Consider the following 24,545-nt stretch of genomic DNA (forward strand, 5'->3'; position numbering starts at 1 on the left):
GGGTTGCAGAGGGCAGTGCTGTCCCAGGGGGGTTGCAGAGGGCAGTGCTGTCCCAGGGGGGTTGCAGAGGGCAGTGCTGTCCCAGGGGGGTTGCAGAGGGCAGTGCTGTCCCAGCCCAGCTCTGCCCTCAGGGCTCTCCTGCTGGGGATTTGGCTTCGTGGTCACCCCTTTGTGGAAAGTTGCACCTTTGTGGTGCACTGGGGATGCTCATTTATGGCAGCAGCAGGGCAGGAGGGGAGAGCCCCACTGATGCTGAGCCCAGCCCATGTGCTGTGCCCAGACTCAGCCCTGGAGATGTGGCAGAGCAGAGGGGGTAGCACCAACTGGCAGCCTGAAATGCCACATTGCAGCTGCTGCTGAATGAACAAACAAATGTCTGGTGCTCTGCAGGTGCCAGTTTATTGCTCCTGCCTTTTTTTAAAGTGACATATATTTCTCTTAACTAGCGAGAGCTTAGAGTATGTTTTCCAACAACATCCAGACCGTGGTTTCATTTTTATCCATATTCAGTCACTTTTCTTGGTGCCCTTGATGATTGGAGCTGGGTGTTTTGTTCTGTAAAATCTTCACCACATAGAAGATGTTATTTTGGTTGTCTTGAAACTACTGATGACAGAAAGCATCTGGTCTGTGTCGGGGATGGTTTGCAGCTTGGGACCTTCTGAGGATGGTGGAGAGGCAAGTGGGGTCTTCACTGTGCTATTTCTGGCCCCTACCTCTGGCTGTATGTAGGAAATTGGGTTAAGGGAGGCTTGGGTTAGCTGTGACCCCGTGTTTCATAAGTGTCTGTGGCTGCAGAACACATCAGTATGCCAAGGCAGTGAGGAGCTGAACCAGCCTTGAAATACAGCAGCAGTCTTTGAAGATGAGAAACCAGCAAATAATGTGTTATGTTGTGATGGCCTTCGTCTTTATGGTAAATATTGAGTCCCTGAAAGGAAACAGAAGCAGAGTTGTGCTGCAAAAAGCAGTGTTCTGTCCTCCCCCCTGACAGGTGCCCTTGCTGGTTGATCAGCACACAAGCAAGAGCAGGAATGTTTCTGCCAGCACAGGCAAACCAAGCCCCAGGCTCATTGCTCCTCACCCCCCGTGCCCAGCTCGTGCCCACGCCTGGGGAGGGGAGGGGGGTCCGTGGGGGCTGGCAGGGGTCACTCGTGGGAGCCCCTGAGAAGTGTGAGCTGTCATTGCTGAAGAGCTTTCCCTTTTTCAAAGCCAGGAAAATCCATGTCAAACCCCTTTCACTGGGGACTGTGATGAGTGTGAGAGCGTGGTGGAGGTAAGGGGCTGTGCCAGGAGAGGTGGGGATGGATCCCATGGGAGAAGACCAGCAGAGATGGGGTCACAGGGGGCAGAGCTCCCTCCAGCTGTTGCATCCATACCTGTGCTGGGATGGTTTGGGGCTTCAGAGATTGTATTTAGCAAGTTTAATAGCCTTGTTGCATCATTTTAATGAGGTTTATTACTGCTACAAGAGAAATGCAACTGTATTGAGGGTCACTGGCTGGACAAGAGACATTTTCCTGTCGTGCCCCAGTTCCTGCTCGTGTCCAGTGCTGTGGCAGCCCCTTTGTGCCCCACACTGCCAGGCAGGGCTTCAGCACTCCAGCAGCACACTGGTTGTGGAGCAAGTTGCTTTTTTGGACCTGTTGCTCTCCAAAGGGAGAGCAACCCACCTGGGGAATTCAACCTCATGAGGTATCAGTTAGGAGTGAGGATTCAGTGCTAACCATCCTTTTTTTCCCCCCTGCTTTTCCTTTGCAGTCAGAGCTGGAATAGGGTTTGTAACACAGACACCTTACTGAGGGGGCATGAGAGCTGCTCTGAGCTGAGCTCGGGCTCTGCCATGGTGGGGAGGATGCCAGTGGGCAGGTCTGCTTGTGGACCCCACACCCTGGGCTGCACAGTGGCCCTAAGGTGAGGGTGTGACTGTCCCAGGAGAGCCACCAACCATGCCCAGGGGTCTGCCCAGGGGCTTCCCCAACAAGGAGGAGGAGAAGGGAGTAAAGGTCTTCTCCTGGTCTTCCCCATCGTGAGGAGCATCTTTTGTGATGCTGAGAGGGATGTGGATGGCTGAGATGCTTTGGGCTGGCTTGGGCAGGGAGAGCTGGGACCTCCTGGTTTCTCTCTGTGCTCCTGTGGGCAGAACAATCCATCCTGTGCTCCTGTGGGCAGAACAATCCATCCTGTGCTCCCTGTTGGACTCTGCAGCAGCTTCACGTGCAGGGAGGGAACAGCCTTGAAGCAGGATGAGTAAAGCAGTGTGTTTTGCTCTGAGCCTGCCAGATTTACTGTGCTTGTTTGTGTTGAAGGTCAGTTCAGTTTACCTTGAAAAATCAGCATTTTCCAGATTAGTGGCTTTTAATGAGGAGCCTGCTGCCCCACAGTGCTCTGGAGCAAAGCACGAGCTGCAGAGCACACAGCTTTGGGCATCAGCACTTCAGTGAACGTGGGAGTCTGGTTTGGAAACTGCTACTGGGCAGTGTCTGTGTTAGTGAGAATGCAGATGGCTCATAAAGGCAAGGAGCTGCAGAGAAAGCNTGGCTCATAAAGGCAAGGAGCTGCAGAGAAAGCCGTATGAAAATATTATTATTAAAATATTTTAAATATTGAAATATTAATATTTAAAATGAGCCTGAATACAGGTTTGCTGTGCAGCCCTGTTGCTGCTCACCTTCTGTCTTGCTGAGCAGTATGAGCCATGGTTATCACACAGTGTGGAAAAGATGGAAAACTGTCCCTATCTTGGTCATCATCTGCCTAAATCCCGAGGAAAGAGGTGCAAGGAGCAGGAAGGTGCTGAACCCTGCATTTAGGTGAGCAGAACATCCTTGAGGACACCAGATTTCAGCCTTCAAACTGGGGAATGAAAATCCTGCCCATAGCAAGGGCAAGTAGGAGGAAAGAGACCATCTCCCAAAGTACATGGAATGTGTTACAACCCCCAGTCCCAAACCACAGGTGATGAGACTCTGTAATACAAAATCCATATGTGAAACTTCATAAAAATCCTTCTTGTCTTCCTTTTACTTCTCTCTGTTTCTGGGCAGTTCTTTGTCCCTGTTTTTTCTTCTCTGTGGTACCAGGGCTTTGGAGGAAACCTGATTTACTGCTGGGCTCTCAGAGGCCCGTGCTGTGCTCCCCAGGTGCTCAGTGATGGAGCACATGCCAAGGGAAGGACAAAGTTATTAGTTTTGCTTTGGAGAAGGCAGCATTTTCCTCCCTTTCAGGGTCCCCGTGGGAGCTGTTCTGTAGGTGCTTTAATCTAAATCCTGGTGCTCCAGTGCTGGAAGTGTCCCAGTCAGGTGGTGATCCAAATGGACTCTGCAAAACCCCACCTGTTTCACAGAACATGGAATTTTGGAGAAGCCCCTGTCTGGAGTGAATGGTGAACCTTTGTCAGCTCATGCCAACGGGCTCTCCTCCATTCCCTCTGGGAATTCAGACAGGTGGTACTTTCTGCCCTGCTGGAAAAAGCAGAGCCAAATGACCTGCTGGGTTTTTTCAGGCTCAGTGCTCTCTCTGTTTATTGAACAGTGAGCAGGGCAGCTGTGCCTGCGCCAGGACGAGCACCTTTGGTTTCCTCCTGCTGAAGCACACCACGAAACATTTGAAATTTGGGTCGTGCAGGAAGCAGGGACATTTGGCAAGAGATAAAACCATCCTTCAAAGTAAGAGCCAGGCAGGCACCCGAGCCCCGACTGCAGCTTGCCACAGCTCAGGAGATGGAAGCCAGAACTGACATATGTTCTGAGTCCTTCTCTGCCTGTCGTTTGAAGCTGCAGTTGGCTCCATGTCCTCCTGGTCGTGGACAGCCTTCACATGTGGTTTCTGCTGTTCCTTTGCATGTGGCACTTCAGATTTGGGAAGTCCATTTTTAAGTCATACCATAAGAGTGTTTTGGGCTTTTCTTTAAGCAAGTGGGCAGGGGAAGGGGAGGTACTTGGGTAGGTCTTGGGAAGAATTTACCGGGGTTCTCCAGAAGGGTTCGATGATGGGCTTGGAAAGTTACTTAATTCTTTAGAATTGAAGTTATTCAGCTCCTGGCCATCATCCAGTATTTGGTATTTTGCTTGCTCTGCCTGGAATAATTTCTCTCGCTCTGGGGCTTGTGTAAAAATGTTTAATTGAGTTCAGAAACTAATGATCAAAAGTGACCATCTGTGACCCCTTAGCAGGCATCTGGGTGCACATTTTGCACTTCTGAGGTGTTAAGATAACACAGCACTGTTGCTGCTGGGACTAGAAGCCGTATCATCAAATATAATAATATTTTCCAGCTGCACTTGTTGTTTTTTAGTCTTTCCTAAATGAAAATGAGTTTTGCAGGTGGCTAATGCTAGAGGATAATTTGTTTCCGTGCTCGTTTGAAGCCTTGCAGCAAACCCAAAGCTGTGAATAGAAGATGGAAATAAAAGTAGAACGTGATTTCAGAAAAAAAAGCCCTCCATTTTCTGTGCTGGTGAAGTGACTAAGCCGTGGGGCTGCTGATGCAAACCTTTCATCTGCCCAAGGAAAAGGGTGATTATCTTCAGCTGAAGCCGTGGGGCATTGAGCAGCTTTTGAGCAGCACATCCAGGCAGACATTTGCATGAGAAGTGTGAAGATGAGACTCTGATGTATTTGCAACTTCTGAATTGCCATCCTGGTTCTGATTGAGCTGCCTGTTGGGAGAGCCTGGGACACCTTTCCCTGGAGCCCAGGAAGGGAGTTTCACACTCTGCTCCTCCCTGTTATCTCCCCCATTCTGAGATAACTTCTCCTCTCCTCTCCATGGCTGGAGCCTGGAGAAGTGTGTTAATGACAGCAAGTCAGAGGCCATCAGCCTTGCCTTGGGGAGGCAGGAGGTGCTGGGAAAGAGAGGGAGAGATGCTGGATGGCAGAGTCACAGCTGTGTTTGTTGGAAGGGTCCTCTGCAGGTCAGCAGCAGCACTGGGCCAGGACATCCCTGGCTGTGCCATGCTGAGAGCTCCTGGGATGCTCTCTGGGTGACCCCTCCCTGTGCTGGGCTGGCCTTGCTTCTTAAGAGGTAACACAAATAACACTGGGGGAGAATTTCCAGAAATACCTTTTTTTTCCCTGCTGGAAAACACTGATTTGCTCAAACCAAGTGTTGGGCTGGTCTGGATCAGTGTGGCTGGAGCTTCTGAGCCGGGACCTGGAGGTGACCTGGGTACCATCACCCCCCCAGGGTCTGGCTCTGGGGTGTTCACCTTGAGCCCCTGATCCTTGGGCTGTTGGACACCCTGCTGCAGCCTGTCCTCTGTCTGGCAGTGCCTGCTCCCCGCCACCAAGTGTCAAAGGTGGCTTCTTGTTTCAAGAAAGGCAGGCAGAGAGGGAAAAAATCTTCTAAAAGAAAAGCAGCAAAAAGTCAGTACAGGAAAACTGATAAAAGCCCATCCACTGGATAATCTGCAATCAGGGACAGGGCAGGGAAAGATGTGACTTCCCAGGGATCCTCATTAGCTCAGGTGTCATCAAACTGCAATTTATTGCTGGGTGGGGCTTTGGGGGGAGAAATGTCTTTGTCTCTGGAGTAGACAGAGGCACAGCCATGGCTCTGGGCAGCCTCTTCCTCTCACTAATCACGCAGTAGTAATTACTCTCTGGGCAAGTTCCCCTAATTAAGCCCACAGAGGAGATGCTCTCACAGCAGGGTCGTTGCTCTTTAAACTCCCACATGCACAGGAGGAGTGTCACACTTTGAGGTCTTTTCTTAATCTTTGAAATAGTTGGATATGAACCAGAAGGAAAACTATTTCCCTATTGCCAATATGTTTATCTGGTCAAACTATCACACTGTATTTAAATGGTGGTGGGTGGTGAGTGATAAACAGTCCTTTTTGTGGCCAAAGCAGTTCATGCCTTGGGCTCTGACCTCTCAGAAGGGTTGAAATCTGAGCTCTTGTTTTTGCCTGGTACCTCTGTTGGAGCAAATAGGTCTCAAATGGCAGATGGAGGATCTTCAGAGTGTATCTTTGCCTTGGAAAATAACCTCAAAGGGTGCACATCCCTGGTAAGACTGGGAGTGCCAGGTTGTGCTGCTCCAGCCTCAGTGGCTGGAAAACAGAGAAAAGACCTGAAACCAAAACAACTTCAATTTTCTTGGGTTTTTTTCTCATTTGAAAGAAAGACTTTTGTTTTAGAAAGAGGTCAGATAGATGCAGAAAAAAATACTATGCAGAAAAAAATATATAGCACAGAAATCTTTAATGATTTCTTCATTTAAACTTGAACATTATGATATTCTACTTAGTTGGATTATGGCTTCAATAAGCTCTTGAATTAGTCACACTATCAGTGTAATTACAGTTAAAATTGAAAGCTAATTCACAGCCAAGTGTTATTCTGGCTGAAAGATTTTTTTAATTTTTTTTTTTTTCTGAGAACACGAAAACAACTTGTTGCCATTTTTCTTTTTAGCTTGTTGTGGCATACAGGAATGTTGAATATTTGGCAGCTGAAAAAAAATCGGTAACTAATTCTCATCTAAATGTTTTCATGCTGAAAAGTCCTGTGATCTGTGACTGCTCCAAAAACAGCTTCTGAAGGGCAGCTCTGGGATGAAAGGCTGGGGATGACAAAGGTGCCACCTCCCATTTCACGGGGCTTGAAACCCAGATTCTGAATATTTACATGATAAAATCCTCCTGGCATAGCCCATGGGGGGGGTTAGTTACTGAAGCATTAAACCACTAGATCAGCTGGTAACTGGTGTTGTAGCTGGGCACTGCCCATGCCCTGCATTGCCTGGTCAGAGGTGCAGCTCCCACAGTGGGCAGGAAAAGCCCCAGAAACACAAAGGGGGCTGTGGCTGTGCCAGCAATGTTCCCAGCAGGCACACTCCTTGGGGTGGAAACATCCTGCTCAAGTACCCACTGATTTCTCCTGACAAATTGTCATCTGAACATTATCATATTTTTTTATTAAGTCAGCTTGTGACTTCAGTAATTTCTTTCATCTTATTCTTAATGAAAGATGGCTTAAAATTAAAAACAACTTCTCAGACAAGCTAATATTCAAGCACAATTCAGTTAAATAGGATGACAAGATGTGAGGAAATAAAAGACCATTCTTGGCAGCAGCAGATCAATTATTACAGTGCAAAACCATGTGGAATACAATAATAGATTTTTTTCCTCAGGAATGTGCCCTAGCTGCAAACCCATAACCACTTCAGCAGGTGTTTATAAACACTGTCTTCTGAAAAATATTACTGAAGCACTTTATGGACAGTGCTGCTGTGCAAATGACTCCCATGGCTGTGCCTGAGAGCTGCAGGTGAACTCCCAGGGCCTGCCCTGGAGAGAACTTTGATGGCCCAGCAGCCGTGGGGCTCAGGCTGGCAGGGGGCTGTGCCAGCTGGGAAAGGGTTCCCTGGGTTTGCTGGGCACTGCTGAGGCTCTGTGCTGGCAATCCCACACTGCCAGGGCACTGGGGCTGCCAGAGCTCCTGGGTCAGGGCTGGGCTCTGCTGGTGGGCTTGTGTCTGCATGTTCAGTGGGTTTGGCCATGAGAATACCAAGCCAGGGAAACAGAGCTCACAGCACCCCCAGGGGGTTCTGTAGGATTCACTGAAGTATTGGCAGGCTTTGAGAAAGATGATGAATCTTGAAGAGGAGGAAGATAAAGTCGTGCAAAAGCTGCCTTTGCAGAGAGAGGCACGTGCTGCCCACCCAGCTCTGTTGTCTGCCAGTAGACATGTCCTGCACCTCTCTGAGGCAAGAGGTGACTTCTTTACACATGAAAACACCACTCACCAAAAGGGGGTGTGTTCCAGGAATGTGCTTTTGCAGCAGCAGGCAGGTCAGGTGGCACCTTTCTGGCAGGCAGCATCTCCCAGGGCCTGATGTTGGTGTTTGCCTTGATTTGGGGATCAAGGCAGGGCTGCAGGAGATGCTGTCAATGAAAGTGCTATTGAAAATTTCTCTTTCCCTAATCCACTTATGTTGACAGGTTAGACAGAGCAGGGATGAGTTTAGTTAAAGAAATAACTTTTCCAGGACATAAATGGATTGATAAAATATAATTCTGTTAAGAGATCATTCTGGTGCTTGAATGGCACTAACAATTGTGTGGGAATCAGAGGCACAAAGAGATTAGCAGCAATCTTTATTTCCCAAGCAGGTCGTCTGTTGAGATGTTGTTATGTAAACTAAATGTTCATGTGTCAGGAAGTAATGGTGCAGTTTTGTCTGCAGGGAGTCCTGGGCAGGAGCTTCTTTGCAGGGGAAGAAACAGGAGAATTGATCCATCTAGAAAAGTAAATTTTGCAGATTTTTTTACTGACTGAATGGCACATTTGGCACATTCCTGTGCCAAATGCCAGCACATCAAGTGCCTCACCGGGGTGTTGCCAGGGTGGATGTTTGGGAGGAGGTCAGAGCAGTTCATGTCAGGTGTGCTGGGTCCCCCTCAGGCACAGGTTCCCTCTGGGCAGGGGGAGGATGCACAAGGACCCATCTGCCCCTCAGGGAATATCCAAAATAACGTGTGAACCAGTTCCAGCTGCACAGATGCTGAAGGTGCAGTGGGGGGTGGATGCCCTGAGTGGCACCAGCCCTTCCTTCTGCCCAGTTTGTCCACACTGGTGGCTGGGCAATGCCCAGAGGGTGGGTGACATTACAGATGGGTATCTGGGGTTAAGCCTGCAGGAATCCTAAATGTAGCCATCATCTGTCCTTTACATTAAAATTCTCTTTCTTTCTCTCTCTTTTTTTCCTGCTTCCTCCCCTGCCTTGTTCTCCCCCTCTGCCAGCAATGTGGACACCAAGGAGCTGTGTGGTGAGTGTGGCCCTTTTTTTGGGGTGAAAGCAATCCTTGCTGCATGAGGGGCTCTGAAGGATGCATGAAACCCAGCACAAAGTGCTGTGGCAGCTGAGGACAGGGGGGATCTCAGCCCTCCTGCTGCTTTGCCCCTTATTCCACAGGAAAATTGGGAAAACTTTTCTTCATCTTCTTGCAGCAGAAATGGGGTCAGAGCTGATCAAAGTGCTTGGCTCCCATTCAGGAACAAGCTGGAGTTTAATTTCTGGAGATGTCATGGCTCCCAGCTCTGCTCTGCAGCTCAATAAACCCTCATCCCTCTGCAGTACCCATAACATGTTTGTCCCTAGGCCAACCTCCCTGTTTCCAGCAGGTTGCCTGAGGTGTACACCTCTCCTACTGCACCTCCCACTGCTCACCAGAATTAAAGGCTGAAAAGAAAATCTCTGATAATGTTTTGTCCCACACCTTGACCAGAAAGGGAGAATTTCCTGCCAGGATTCCTGAAGGGCTTTGCCTCACTGGGAGATGTCTCATGCTGCTCACTCGGGTGTGGTTTTCGTGGATGCTTGATATTGGAAATGTTTCCTGCACCCCAGCTTTGGGGAAGAGATGAGGAGGCAGAGCTGTATGGCCTTGCAGAGGGCTCATCCATCTCTGCTGCTCCTCTCCTGTGCCAGGATCAGAAGAACACATAAAGCCACTCAGCAGGTGTTCACCACTGACCTTCACTGCTTTGCCACCAGTTAAAGCCTCCAGAGGTAGCTGGGAGTGGGTTGTGCAGCCAGAGAGGTGGTTGCTGTGTGCCTGTGCACCTGTCCTGACACTTGAAAGACCTGTGCATTGATGGTGGTCTGTGGGTCTGCCTGCAACAGGACACTGCCCAGGGTTCTCTCCTCCTGGAGTGCTTAACTCCTGCCCACACCTTTCTGAGCATCCAGGCCTGCAGCAAAAGCAGCAACATTTCCCCTTTCTGCTGGTCATCCCTGCTTTGATATGCAAGAAACGAAGACTTCCATAAACTCCTTTTGGTTTGCTGATGATATGATGGGCTTGTTCCCATCACTCCATTGTTATTGTGTTGGGGCTCCTTGCCAGCTGACCAAGAAATCAAAACCCCACAGCTTGTACCATCAACTTTGCCAGGAAATCCAGGGGTAATAAGGGCATAGCTTGACCCCACACTGCTTTCTCCATCACTCTGATAAAATCAGAAAATTACATGGCTGTCACCCAGCCTGATCCCATCTGCTGCCTCTCCCAGGGGTGGAGCTGCTGGGAGAGGAGGGAGATAAACCCATCACCTCCTGTGGGAAGCTGGAGGAAGGGTTGATCAGCACAAGCTCCTGCCTGCATCTGTTATCTGCTGAGTTCCTGCCCTTGCCTGCAAATTCTTATTTGCTTGTTCTCTTCTAAGTATTAATTTAAACATAAAACCTCATTTTGGCTAAATGGGAACTGTGGTGTCTCTCTGGAAATGGGTTGTGTATTATAAGATGTTGGGAGCATCTTAAAAGGGATTTCTTGAACCCTGCAGTTTATGTGATAACTTTGATATGGCTGTTAATCCATATCAGGCAGCATCTTAAAAAGTTCTGGGTTTTTTTCCTGCCAAGGAATGCAACAATCACCAGCACCTTGACTGACTTAAAGGTGGTTGTATAGCTTTTCACTGGCAGAGGAGCTCCCAGCCATAGCTAGGAGCTCTTAATAAGCCAGAAAATGTGAGTACAGGAGCCAAATTGTACCTGCCACTTCTAATTCCATCAATGCACAGTCATGCAATGGTGCAAACTGTCCTGAGAACTGAGTGTGCTCCACGAGCAGGGGGTGCACATCAACCTCTTACAGACCATCAGGGTGATGGCATCTCCTGGGGACAGCTGTGGGGCACCATCCCCTCCCACACCAGTCTGGGGTTGCAGTGATGCTCTTCCTTCCTCTGAACATTGACTTTTGCCTCTGCAGCCAAGAGCAAGGACCTTGTAGGACTGGAAGAGCTGATCTCAGGTGTTCAGATGAATTAATGAGGCTAAAGCAGCTTTAACTTTGTTAAAACCAACACTGTTCTGCTCCCAGGTGCTCCTTGCTCAGGCTCAAGGGCTGTGCTCTGCCCACAGCAGCTCATTTCTCCTGAAATGTGGGAGTCCAGCTTTTTATTTCAGGACTTACAAAAAGTCTTCACCTTTCAGATCTGCTCAGGTTTTCTTTCCCAAATGAAGTCAGAGGAACAACACAAATAAACACCCTGCAATGAGAATAAGCTGTTTGGCTAATCAGGGAACAGCAAACAGCTGCTGTCAGTCATGCTGTGACATTCCTGTTTCTGCCAAAATCCTCTTCCCTTTGAATATGTTCTCAGACTGTAAATAGCTATAGGCACTTCTAATTAAGCCAAGAGAACCTAATTAGTGGAGTTGTTTCCTGAAGTTTCTGTCTTGCTGCACTCCACAGAGATGTCACCTCAGTGTGACGCTTCGTGTCTCAGTGCTGAGGAGCAGCACTGCTGGCTTTTAAGGAACAGCTTTCAGCTCTACTCTGTGTCAGTCACCCAGAAACAGGGAAACTTTGGGTCTGTGCTGCAAGCTCCCTGCACATCTGGCTGTCCTGCTCCTCTGCTGCTGTTCCCATCACGAACAGGAATTCCAGAATGTGGGAACTCCGGCACAGAACTGTGTTCCCGTGTGTCAGGGAGCCATCAGCCCCGGGACACACCAGTGGTGGCTGTGTTTTGTGTCAGTGAGGGGCAGCTGGGACTGTGCCAGGCCCCTGCTGGGGTGGGGGTGCAGCCTGGGGTGATCTCCTGCAGAGGAACGAGGGTGGCACAGAGGGAGGGTGGGCTCCCTCTCCATGGAGAACGTGGGCTTTGGGGCCAGCCTGCAGCTTTTCTCTTTTCTCTTTTCTCTCTTCTCTCTTCCTCTGGAGGCACATTTTACTCTCAGAAGCTTGTTCAGCCTCTGATTGTTGGCTGAGGTGCAAATGTGACAGGAATGTAGGGAAAGATGTGAGACCAGACTCAGCTCATGTAAATTGTGTTTAACTTGAGAGGAATTTGGATGCTTTGGGTGGTAAAGAATGTCAAGGGAGTGGAAAGAGGATTTCTTTTGAGACTTCTCCCTCCATGCCTGCAACAGGAGGGGAGAGACCAGATACAATCAAATGCAGAAGTGGGCATGAGTTATTTTCAGTGGGGGCTACTGGGCCTTGCACCTCCTTTGTGCAATGGTCCAAACTTCATGGGAATCACACCACTTCCCATCCCTGCAGGACAAGTTGTGACTTTGACTCGGTGTTTAGAGTATAAAAATGTACATGAAACCATCCTCTCACATTTACCTTACCACCAAAAAATTGACATTGCTGTCATGCAGCCCTGAAGGATTAAATTTCCTCAGCATGTTCCCCTCATGTCCCTCTTGGTTTTCCCAGACTATTTTGCTGACCACATGGGAGACTACGAAGATGTTTTGGCCTCTCTGGAGATGCTGAACCTCTCCATCCTGAAGGCAATGGACTACACCAAGAGGGTGAGTGCCCTTTGCTGCACCTCATGTTCCACAGGCCTGGAGAGAATGGTGTCAGAGCTGTGTGATCAGAGCACAGAAATCTCCAGGTCCTCATCCTCCTCAGCAGTGCTGCCTCCTCATCCTCCTCAGCAGTGCTGCCTCCTCATCCTCCTCAGCAGTGCTGCCTCCTCCTGCTCCACAGGCAACATGGCCCAAGGGTCTCTTGGGTGGGATTTTGGATGCACAGGGTCTTGTTAGTGCCACTGGGAGGGCTTTTGGAAACTTCATTTTGTAGAGCTGCCATTAAATCCCATTTCCATGCTAGAAGGCATCCTGCATTCCAGAAATCCTGTTTCCATGCTGGAAGGCATCCTGCATTCCAGAAATCCTGTTTCCATGCTGGAAGGCATCCTGCATTCCAGAAATCCTGTTTCCATGCTGGAAGGCATCCTGCATTCCAGAAATCCAGTCCCTCATGTGCAGCTGCTGTGCTGGAAACAAGGGGCCTGTGTGTTTGACAGACCACAGGGGAATCATGCAAGCACCAAACCTAAGACATAGTGTCCTGTTTTATATATGCAAAATAGCCCCAAGTTCTTAAAAAATCCACCACATACCTTAATGATAGTGTTAATAATGGACTAATAGAGACAATGACACTGGTCAAGAAGCATATTGAAGTTTATTTATGAATACCTAGAAAATCTGAGCTGAGGTACCATATGAATATCCCTGCTGAGAGTTGCACCACCCATTTGTTGTCTTATCAGGATGAGAGAAGTGTTTATAGACTTTTAATTTCTTGGAAATAATTTTCCTGTCCTTCCATACCACTGAATAATGTAACTGGGCTGTGCTGGTGATATTTATTACCTCACAGTAATCAATCCCTTCTCCCACTTCTACCTTCAACCATATTTGCCTTGTTGTTTTGTGCCACAGTGAGTGAAAAGTCGTGTCCCTCTTTGCTCATGAGTAATGGGGTACACTGAGGACCAAGCCAAGGAGGGAGGTTTTGCTTTCTCCAAGCAGCCACAAGGACTTCCCAATCCAACCACAACACTCCTGCAAGTAATCCAAATTGAAATCTCCCTTGCATTTATCTTTGAAGCTAAAGGAGAAACTCAAATTACTCCACATTAAAGATGTGGTAATGATAAGAAGTTTTAGGAGTTAGAGTGGGAAACAGCAAATTTCTCTCCCATCTTGCTGCTGAGTAAAGAGCCTGATTTTCCTGCTTGATCGAATTCCATCCCTTCTGATGTTTGTGAAGTGGAAAGTGAAGGCACGTATTTCACATGTTGATGTCTTGCCATAATAAATTAAAGGCAAAAGCCTTTGGCCCATCACTGATCTGCCTGAAGTGTTCGTGAATTTTTTATCAACATTATGAAAGGATGAAAAAATTCAGGACAACAGTAATAGTTCATTTTTTCTAATTAAGTTGCTGTGTCTGCTCGTGCCTCATTTATATTCATTATTAGCAAATTTTCTGACAGTCAGGTTTGCCAACCCTGTATTTTAAATAAATATTAACATGCTAATAGAGATCTCAGTAATTCACTCCACCTTGCTGTCTGTGATGCCTTCCACCATTGCTTTTCCAATGTGAGGTTAATATATATGACTAATTCTTCCCAATATTTTGCAAGAGGAAGATGGCTTATTCCCTGTTCATAAATTAGGCATCTGAGCATGTGGGTATTACCTTGCATAAGACATCTGCAGTGGAAGCAGGATGGTTATTCATAATCTCAGTCCACTCATAAGAAGAGCATCTTTGTCCCTCCTTGGTTCAGCAGGTTGTGGCAGGATTCTCCTGCCTTAATTGCAGCAGGTCGGGGGATTTACCCAAACCTGAGCTGCTCACCTCCATCAGGAGCTGGTGGAGAGGACCAGGGAGAGCTGGAGTTCTGGAGGCATCTTCCTCCTGCCCCACTGAAGGATCACAGCACCCTAAATCTCAAATGCAGACGTTTCCCAAACCAGGGGAGGGAGTGCCAGCCCAGCATCCCCTCAGCACCCACATTCTATCAGCCCTTGGGGCTGTTGCTCTTCACTGCCTGGCAGACTCTTGGCAAGAGAACAAGCAGAGCAAGACTCCATCACAGAGAGGAGCTGGCAAAGAGGGATTTAATCAAAAACACTGCTCCTGCTGTGATTTTGTGAACAAAGTGGTACAAACCTCATCAATGAATTATTCAAACACAGGCACTTTATTCAGGTAAAGAAGGGGGGAAGAGAAAATCCAGCAGAAAACAAGCTGTTGTGGGTGGCAGAGAAACTCATCTCCAGTGTTCTAATAGGATAAACATCCAGGCAGCAGCATCCAAAGACTCTCCAAGTGCAAACCATAGTGCTTTTCACACCCCTGGATTACAAAAGCTGGTGTCAGCTGCCACTTGCCCAATGGGTGCCCCCAGAAAGGTCTTGTAGAATCACAGAACCATGGATTGGTTTGGAAGGGATCTTAAAACTCATCTGGTTTTACCCCTCTGCCGTGAGCAGGGACACATTCCACTGGGTCAGGTTGCTGTCTCTGCATCTTTTTCTGTGGCCAGATCCTGCAAAGGGCTTGGTGATGATGCTGAGCATTGTGACTTGTGAGCAGACTGCTTTGCTGGGGAGCTGCTCCTGATTCTCCATAACAAATACACATTTCAGAAGCTGGAGATCACTCCTGATCATTTAGAAGTGTTCCTATTCCCTCCCTTTCAAACAGTGTATTCAGTGCAAATGATGAATGAAGCTCAACCTTCTTCTGTGCTGCCTTTCTGAGGAGAGGTGCCAACTGACAGGAGGGCACAGAGAACCACAGCATTTAATTGCTGTTTATATTTCTCACCTTCAAAGACAATTATTTCTTGCCCGTAAAAAGAGAAAGCAGCAATTATCTCGTGCTGGAGGACCTCATAAAGCATCAGCAGCAATTAGATTTGGTGGTGGAAGGTCTCATGCAGCCAAACAAGATCTGTCAGTGTGATTATTTTCCGATACAGTGATGTCTGTGCTGCGTTCAGATGACTGTCAGTGACGGTGGGGAATGCAAAGGGAAATTGGAGAGAGAGGAAATGAACTTTCGGGATCTAAAAAAGGCTGACAGCAGGAGATGTTCTTTTATAATTCTCTTTTACTGTTGAGTAGTGCTGCTGGCAAATACCAACCCCAACGTGACTGGGGAGGGTGGTTTGTGTGACTGGGGAGGGTGGTTTGTGTGACTGGGGAGTGTTGAAGGGTGTGTGGGTATGGGGGGGCTGGGGGAGCAGGTTAATTCTGCTCCTCTGCCACAGTCCCTGACCCCCAGCCTTGGGGGACAGTGTGGGGCAGTGCCCACCCAGTGCCTGCACCCTCCCTGCCAGCTCTGAGGGTGCCAGGGGACAGTGCCCAGGGAGCCAGAGGGATGGCATGAGCTGGTGGTTACCAAGGATCAAACCCTCACCCAGGCACCCCAGGGAGTGTGCCTCAGCTGGGTTAACAAAAGCTGTGGGTTTGGAACTGAGAGGCTCCATCAGCCCCGTTCCTGCCGGCACAGCTCGGCTGCACTGGGGCTGTCCTGCCTCCAGCTCCTGCCAGGGAAGCATTTCCAGGACTGACCGTGGGAACATCAGCAAGGCTGACCTTTGGTGGGGAGTCAAACTTATTAAAAGCAAGATGCAAAGAAGCTCCAGAAAAATGCTGAGTGATGAATGCCCTCAAGGACAAAGCAGCTGAGATTTAAAGTCAAATCATTCCTTCCTGGAGATGCTCCTGTTGGGCACCAGAAGAACTGGTGACTGACCTTGGTGCCTGCCCTGTCCCAGATGGCAGGAGAGTGCTTGGAAAGCAAAACTGCCCAAAATTGCAGCTGAAGTTGCAGCAAGCCCTCGTGCACATGCTGGAATGACAGTGGCTTCAGGGAGGAGTGGTGGTACTGCAGGAGGAGGCCTGAGGACCTGAGGGGGCCCTGGACCAGCCTCTGCTTGATGTTCAGCAGCTGGTCCTGGACAGGGAGAAAAAGGGAGATGTGAATGACAGTGTTTTACTTCTTGCTTGCTTACTGAGAGCTCCACTGCCAGTGTATCAGTTGTCTCATTAGTGGACCTGGAGCAGGAATATGACCATGTGGTGACACATCACCCTCTGAGAGCCTTCTCATGTCAGGGTGCCAAACACCACACGTGTCTTGTGGACTGGCACTGTACCCAAAACAGCTGCAAACACGTTTTCCCCCGGGAATCATTATTTAGATGAAAAATATGTAAATCATAAAGGGAACACTGAGTGCACTGACCTTCAATACCAGCTGCTGCTGCTCCAGCAGCACTAGGGAGCTCAGAGGTATCTACATACAGGTGAGTAGTTTTGCATATGTTATTTGTGATTTAAAATGTTCCTGCAGCAATCCGGCCTTCTTGTCTCTGCCTTACGAGCTGTCATCTCAGTGAACAGAGGATGTCAGGCCCTGGGGCTCCATGGGAGCTGCTGCTGCTCCATCAGACCTGCTCTCCCTGTTGCTCGTGCCAGTGTGGCCCTGGGTCTCTCCCAGTTTTCAGCCCTCAGAAGCAAACTTCAAAGCTGTGCTCGTTTGAGCAGCTCAGTTACAGCCCCAGAGCAAGCACCATCTGCCAGCAGCCTTGGATGCTAAAAATGGTGGATTTTTTGGTTTGTTTTTTAGCACAACCAAGACCAGCAATGTAGATTGCTCTCGCATCCCTACCTGTCAAAATTAAGCCTGCCAAATGTGATATTGCTCTTTTTTCAACGATGACACCTCCAGATAAAATAGTCAGTAGAAATAAGCCTCAAAAAAAAAAAATCTTTTCTTTCCATGCTCCAGCTAATCCTTTATCTCAGCCTTTCGTTTTACGTGAGCAGGTTTTCTCCTGCTCTGCTGAACAACCTGGTCGTCACACTGAGGGCATCTTCCCCCTTGGAAGGATTTGGCTCCTCAGGGGCCAAGTTGTTTGCTCAAAAGGCCAGTTTGCCTTTTCTGGAGGGCTCAGAGCATCTCCTGTCCTCACCTTTGCAGCACAGAGATCTGCCCTCATATGGAGGGAGTTGTTTTGGGGATTATCACTGGCTTTTTCCCCCCATTCTTGAATGGGTGATTATATGATGAAACATTCCTATGATGCAGTTAAAATGTAATCATGGTGAATGATTGTGACTGAAAAAAGAAGGGAGTGGTGATGGGTCAGTGAATTGGTAAAGGTTGAGTCATCTTTCCATGTATTTTGAAGTGAGAAATGAGGGGATTCCAGGGAGGCAGGGAGAGTCTCTGAGAACAGAGAGTCCTGGGATAAATTGTTTGGGAAGGGTCCATGGCAGGAGACCTTTAGGATCAAACAAGGTAAACATGAGCTGAGAAAGGTCCAACGCTGAGATTTGCAAAAGGAGGATTTTATAGTAAAATGCTTTTAAGATCCATATGATGTCGTTGTAAGTTTTTTAATCTGAACAGGTGTCTTATTTGGCTTTTTAGAGCTGTTTTGGGAAGGCTGAGTGTCTTTCATATGGTAATGCTTTCATTTATCAACTATTTAAGTGTCTGTTCTCCTCAGGTTTCTTCTACTGATTGTGTGCCAGGCAATCAGTTTTGGGTCTCTGCTTTGGAAGGGATTTGAGAGTCAGGGGAGGGAAAGGAAGGAGAGGCAGGTCTGAGTGTTATTCTAATTAAAAGAAAATATCTTTTGGAAGAAAACAGGCAACTATGAGCAACAAATTCAAATCAGCCAGTCAGAGGTTAGAGCATAACACATGCCTGGTTTTAAAGGGCTGAGTGGGTGGGAGATAACCTCCCCATCATCCCGGGCTGAGGCTTGGCAGGGGGGTTTGATGGCATTGCAATAGGGGTGGTGTTGGGTTTTGGGTTTTTTAACTGGAGGAAAAATGTGTGTGAAGCAGAATTGGCCTTGGTTTCCATCTGAAAAGCCTCCTCAGTTCAGTGCCATCCCTCTGTGGGTGTGCTTCTGTTGTAGTTATTAACAATTAGAGAAACCATCAGTGTCCCCAGGCTTGGAAATTGTCAGGCAGTTTGGCCAATCTCACTGAAAACCAGCACTGGGAAGCCTTGTTGGTGGAGGGGAGTTGTGGGGTGGTCACAGGGGGTCTCTGAGTTAGTGAGTGGTGCAGAATAATTTATATTTTACACCCTGTAGTCTTTATGAGCTGAATGGTGACCTTTAAAAATGCCAGCAGAGAACCTTCAGGGTGCTCAGCAACACCAAAAGTCTCCTTTCCCAGTCATTTGATACCCACAAGGACTTGGCCCTGAGCCCATTTTTAGGCATCCCTTTGCAGTGCCTGGTGAGGGATGCTGGGCGGGATGGCAGCAACAGCATCAAAGCCCCAGCTGTGATTTGCACAGAGAACACATCCCAAGGGTGTTTTAATTAATCTGTTCCAGAATTTGGTCAGCTCTGGGTGGATGCATGTGGAAATGAGAAGCTGGAGAGCCGTGGTGGGGCTTTGAGCAGACTGTGCCCGAGGTTTGCTGCTGCTGTGTGGGGAAAGGGGCCTTGCAGACACATGAAGAGCCTGTGACGTGAAGAGAGGGGAGAGATTTGGGGCTTGGACCTCATCTTGCTGACCTGGCACTGTGCAATATTTCCCTGATAAAGCAAGCTTTCCTTATCCCACTTTTCCCTCATTTTCCCACGTCTCTGGCTCATGCCCTGGTTTCCCAGGTGGTGATGCTTTCTGAGGCTCTCCTGAGAGCCATCAACACACAACTCTCAAGGCCATTATTTCAACGAGGCTTTCACATTTGCTGCTCACTGCAAATGGGCACAGGCACCTGTTTGCAGCAGACATCAAGGCCAGGCAGTTGGGCTGGAACTTTCCAGCCTGGAACTGATGGATGGAAAAGAGCAGGCTTGGAGATGTCCAAGAGCTTCTGGCACAAAGCAGCTTCACTGAGCAGCAATTATTATTTATCTCCATAAATATTTTAACTTCTCAGGCAAAGCAAGGAAGAAATAACTCTTCAAGGTGAGATTAATAAGAACAAACCTCATTAAATCTCACTAGGACAGTCTGATGAATGTTTTAATAAGACGATGGGAAGGATTCCTTTGGAGCTGGTCTTCTTAATGACTTGGTTTTGCAATCCCAAAGAAATCATGTTAGAGGAGAGCCCAAGGGATTGCACAACCCAGTCAAGCAGGGGAAGGAGTACACCCAGCTCTGTGTTCAGTGGTGGCAGCTCCTGAGGGCAGGTCTGCACCAAATGCAGGAGGGGGGACGAAGCCCCCAGCCCGTGGGAGCAGCCACCCTCTGCCCAGGCAGCAACCAGATCCTGAGCAGCCAGAGCTGGGCTGGGTGTGAGAGCTCACCTGTGATCACAGCAGGGCCTGTTGGAGTGTCTGATCAGTGCATTCGTGCCTTCAGCACGGGCAGAGTGCTGGCTGCAGGCAGGGCTGGCTGGGGGGGGAGCAGCCAAGGAGGGGGAGATGGCAAAAAAATTGGTTTTGATCCCAAATGCAGTGATATGTATTTGTCAAGGAAATGTATCCATTTAATACACCCACCTTGGCCCGAGTGTGGCCAGTGGAAGATGTATTAGGTGATGAAATAATTGCCTGGGTGAAGGCCCCACATGGGAGGGGCAAGGTTGTCTGTGTTAGACAGATGTCATTAACCTCTGCTAATTGGATGCTCAAGGAGCTGCCAAGAGTCTCGTGCTTCCCTACAAATTCAGGGGTGAGAAATCAGTTCTGTGATCAGAACCCCAAGGGTTTTTCCTTCAGCTCGTTCTTCTTTTATGATTTAATATAAAAGATAAAGGCCCTCTGGGTTCTCGCAGAGCTGCTCCAGTTGCCATGGAAATAAACCTTGCTAATCTCTTTGCCATAAAACAGGAATAATGTGCTGTGCCACTGTCCATCTGGGTGTGCTGGGGTCATTCCAGTTGTGCCAGTGTCCCACCTCTGCTGCTGGCTGGCAGGAGGTGGAGGAGCAGGACCATGCCATCAGCAGGGCTCAGCAAAGCTGTTTTGGGAAAGGGGCCCTGGGTGCTTCAAGCTGATCAATTGTGCTATTAAAATATTTTAGAATGTTCTCTGTCTCAGAAGGGTTTGGATTACCCTGGGAGCTTCTCAAAGAGTACATCCAGCTCTGTTAATCATCCCAAACTCCTTTTCCTTTAGTGCTGGGTTGGCCATACTGTTGTGGACTAGAGCACTGTAAAACATGCTCAAGTTCTCAGAGTAGGGATCTCCAAAGCACAAGAGGGGCCACTTTTCACTGCTGGGTGGAGGTGCTGGGTGAGGGTGCTGGGGCTGAGCACATCCCTGTGTGCCTGGCAGGTGTACGAGAGCGGCACCAACGTGGAGCAGTTCGTGACCCGGTTCCTGCTGAAGGAGACAGCGAACCAGACCCAGTCCCTGCTGAGCTCCGTGGAGAGTGCTGTGGATGCCATCGACGAGCAAACCAACCCCAGCAGGTCTGCAGCACTGCCCCCTCCTCCCTGGGCCGGGGGGATGAAGGGGAGGAGGAGGAGGAGGAGGAGGAGGAGGAGGAAGGTGCCTTTGCGGGGCCAGGGCAGCGCAGCAGACGCTGTGTGGGGCACAGGGGAGCTGGGGGAGCAGCTGCCTCTCTCTTTGCCTCCCTTCCCAGCTTCCTGAGAGCTCGGGGGGGTTTTCTCCACCACTCTGTCCTGCACTGCCCACACTGTCCCACAGCCCTCGGGATCCCTTTTAGCTGACGAGCAGTGTGGGGGGAGGCAAACAAGGGGCAGCACCCTGGCACTGGGCTGGGGGCTTGGGGCTGGGGGCATGGGGGTGCTTCTCTGAGCAAAGCCAACAGTCCCACCCAGGGCACGACACAGGCACCCCCAGAGGGGTGGACATGTCTGGGCTGTGCTGAGGACAGCCTGCAGGGGCAGCTTTCCCTGCCAGGGGTGCTGTTCCTCCTGCCAGAGCACCCAGCAAGGGTCATCGTCCAGAGGCAAGAGGTGCTTGTTGAGGACAGGTAGTGCTGTCCCCTGGTCTCACGTGAAGCACACCCCTGAGGGTCAGTGTCACCCCCCCTGGGGTCAGTGCCACCCCCAGGTACCACCATCACCAGCTGTAACAGGACAGGTTGCCACGGAAGCCATTTGTCAGATAGTCCTGGAGCAAATCCCTCTCCTGCCATACCTGCCAGCCAGGAGGCCTCAGGATGCTTCCAGAGGGATGTCTTGGCTTCCCCAGGCTGTGGGCAGGCAGAGGGGCACGTGGACCACAGAGAGTGAAAATACCAGCTCCCTGCTCAGACACCACTCCCTGAACACAGCGAGCCCCTGGGCAGCTCTGGTGCCACCTCACCAGCTTTCCTGGGGAGTGCTGTGGGTTTCCTCATCTCACATCTCCTTCTTCTCCCTATTTTGTGGCAAACTGTACAGAAAAAAAGCAGGAGCTCGTGGGAAACTATGAGGAGGGAAAAAAACCAACATCAGGCAGAGCAATTAGAGCCTCTGAAAGACTTTGCTGGCTTTTATTTCTGATGTGTGGGCCTGGTTCATAATGGGGAGTATTGTAGTTGTTTTCTCACTAAGATAATAGCCAAAAAGAAAAATAAGTCCCCCAAAAAATCTATCTCCTGCATCCACATGAAGACAAAGAGGTGGCCTAAAAAGCACCAAAATAAAGGGCTGAACACCAAAATGCAAAGGCAGAGGTCCAAGCTTGAAACACCTCATTAAATTGTGATTAAAATAAATCTCTATCTGTTTTCACCTAATTTCCTGCCTATTGACAGGGGATTATCCAGCACCAGCAGTGGGATTATTGCACAGCAAAAGGATGTTCCTGCCACCTTTATTGTTGTTCTTGCTTCCTTAACTTGGGGATGTTCCCTGGGACCAGATCTGCACATTGTGTTCCCCTGTGTAGGGTTGAGTCCACACTGGCTGATTTTTGGGGCCAGCAGCAGCCTGGGCACTGCTCCTGCAGCACCCAAGGACTCTGTGGGGTGGCTGGGAAAGGGCACCTGGCAGCTGTTTTGGAGGAGCCAGGGGAGGGGCAGGAGGACGCTGGCTGGTGTGATGCCCGTCAGCTCCCTGGCACTCACCCCGTTTCCAGCTGGGAGCTGTGTGACCACAAAAGGTGCCAAGAGGAGCTGGGGCTCCCGGGCACCTTGGTCAGCCAGCACAGAGCTGCTCCTGCTGGAAGGGACTCTGGAAACCCTCTGAGCTGCTCAGCCTCTCCCTCTGTGGTTACAGGAGGGAAGCCTGCACTGCCTGGGCACAGTGTGGGCACTGCTGCTCTGCAGAGGGTCTGGCATCACTGGCAGAGCTGCCAGGACTGTTGGCTCCCTGGGGCTGGCTCGTGCCGTGCTGGGTGTGCCAGCTCTGCCATCCTGACTGCCCCTGTGCTCTCTGGCTGCAGGCACTACCCCAGCAAGGCTGGCCATGGCCTGAGTGACCCCTGGTACGACAGCCCTGTGCCCAGCTACGCTCCCACCACCTGGGTGGTCCCCAGGGAGCACGGCAAGAACCTCCAGGCTGGTAAGTGGTGGCTGCCTGGGGTGGCTGGGAGGGCTCAGGAATGGGAGCTGCAGTCCCAGCAGCATCACAGGGCTCTCAGGGAGTGCCCACAGTGCCCCTCATCCCATCACTGCCTCCTGCTCTCTGCAGGTTCCCCCGACACCAAGGCAGAGGGGTTGGAAGGGCAGATCAACAGGCTGGCCAAGCTGATTGGCAAGCTGGAGGACAAGGTAAGGGCCAGTGTTTCCCTGTGTGGGACTGTCCCTGGGGTGTCCCCACAGCCCCACCACCTCCCTGCTACGTTGGGCCAGAGGTGACCAAGAGGTGGCCATGCCCATCCCAGTGCTGTGGTGTGCAGGGACCACGGGTGGGCTGCTGGTGGTGCTGGAGGATATTCTTTCTGATAGCTGACAGCAGCTGTGGAATGTGGAACAATTGACTGTGAGTGTGGTTACCAGAGGGGCTAAGACTGTGCCAGAGCTAGGAAGGGTGAGAGGGCAGTGAGGAGGAGTGGGTACCCCTGGTCCTGCCATGCCAGGGACAGTTCAGGGACTGTGAAAAAGTGACAGCTGTTTTGGGGCAGGGGCAAGGACATGGTGTTGGGGATGTTGGCTGTGCTGGGAGCACGGGGAGCTCTTGCAGAGGGTCCTGCAGGGCACGAAGGTGCAAATGGCTCTTGGAGCTGTCCCCTGCAGAGAAGGGGGCACAGCCAGACATGCCAAGTGCTGGGCACAGAAACCCACTGGGCAGGGGACAGAAACCCACAGGCAGCCTCAGCCACTCCACCCCCCAGCACTGCTCCCTCCCCTTTGCAGACGCTGTGGTTTGACCTGCACCAGCGGCTGTCGGACAGCGAGAGCTCCGCCTGCACGGTGAGTGTGCCCGACCCCTCCGGGGAATGGGGGTCCCTGCAGCCCCAGGCTCGGGCTCCCTGTGTCCCCCCGGGGCTGGGGGTCCCTGCAGCCCCAGGCTCGGGCTCCCTGTCCCCGGGGCTCACGTGTGCTGTTTGGGGCCGGCAGTACCTCCTCCTGGTGCGGAACGAGATGACGGTGTCGCACAAGCACCTGGGCGAGTTCTGCAGCTCCCTGAAGCAGTACCTGAAGAGCGTGGCCGGGGAGCGGGACTGCTTCCAGTGGGTACCACCGGCAGCCGCACGGGGGGTGCTGGGAGGGCTGGGGGGGGCAGAGGATGTTCAGCTGCCCTTGCAGCAAAGGGCACCCCACCGAGTGAAGGACTGGGCAAAACAGCCCAGATGTGGGATGTGGTCGTGCTCGGTCACCAACACCCCCCTGCACGGGCTGGGGAGTGCTGGGCTGGGGGGCTGCCCCTCCCCGGGCTGTCAGGGCTGGGTCACCCCTCGGTAGCCCAGCCTGCAGCACAGCTGTGGCCGCAGGGGCCGAGGGGGCAGCGATGCCCCGTGCTGGGGGCTCACCCCCTCTCCCTGCCTGTGGCAGTGTCACCGCGGTGAAGCTGCCTGATGGTGTCACCTTCATCGTCTACGAGTTCTGGGAGACCGAGGAGGACTGGAAGAGGTAGGAGAGGGGGTGGAAAAAGCCCATTTTTTTTGTGGGATGCTGGGGTGTGGAGGGTTGTTGGAGCTGCTGAGCCCCTCGCTCTGTCCCCTGTCTGATGGCAGGGCCAAAGAGCTGTCTGTCTGTCCTGGGGCTGTCCCTGTAAATGGGACAGGGGCTTGGGGTGGGTTTCTCTGCACCTCCCACCTGGGGATGCCTTTGCATGTGGGATGCATCACTGTCCTGAAGCGAGGCAGGGTGCTGTGCTAAAGGGGAGGTGAGTGGGATTGCTGGCACCCAGCCCCTGCCTGAGCCCACGGAG

General features: G+C 50.5%; 1 protein-coding gene across 1 annotated transcript in view; it reads left to right on the forward strand.

The window, feature by feature from the left end:
• Positions 1–24,494, forward strand: part of NECAB2 (N-terminal EF-hand calcium binding protein 2) — a 59,267-nt gene extending 34,773 nt beyond the window's left edge. Inside the window, exons 4-11 of the mRNA XM_029965478.1 lie at positions 8,755–8,780; positions 12,192–12,289; positions 20,554–20,690; positions 22,615–22,733; positions 22,863–22,942; positions 23,528–23,584; positions 23,732–23,844; positions 24,167–24,494. Coding sequence (XP_029821338.1) covers positions 8,755–8,780; positions 12,192–12,289; positions 20,554–20,690; positions 22,615–22,733; positions 22,863–22,942; positions 23,528–23,584; positions 23,732–23,844; positions 24,167–24,248 — 712 coding nt within the window. The 3' untranslated portion in view covers positions 24,249–24,494. The remainder of the gene's footprint in view (positions 1–8,754; positions 8,781–12,191; positions 12,290–20,553; positions 20,691–22,614; positions 22,734–22,862; positions 22,943–23,527; positions 23,585–23,731; positions 23,845–24,166) is intronic.
• Positions 24,495–24,545: the final 51 nt, after the last annotated feature.

This window comes from Manacus vitellinus, unplaced genomic scaffold (genome assembly GCF_001715985.3).
Source record: "Manacus vitellinus isolate BGI_N305 unplaced genomic scaffold, ASM171598v3 scaffold_10_pilon, whole genome shotgun sequence".
In the NCBI taxonomy this organism is placed as follows: Eukaryota; Metazoa; Chordata; class Aves; order Passeriformes; family Pipridae; genus Manacus; species Manacus vitellinus.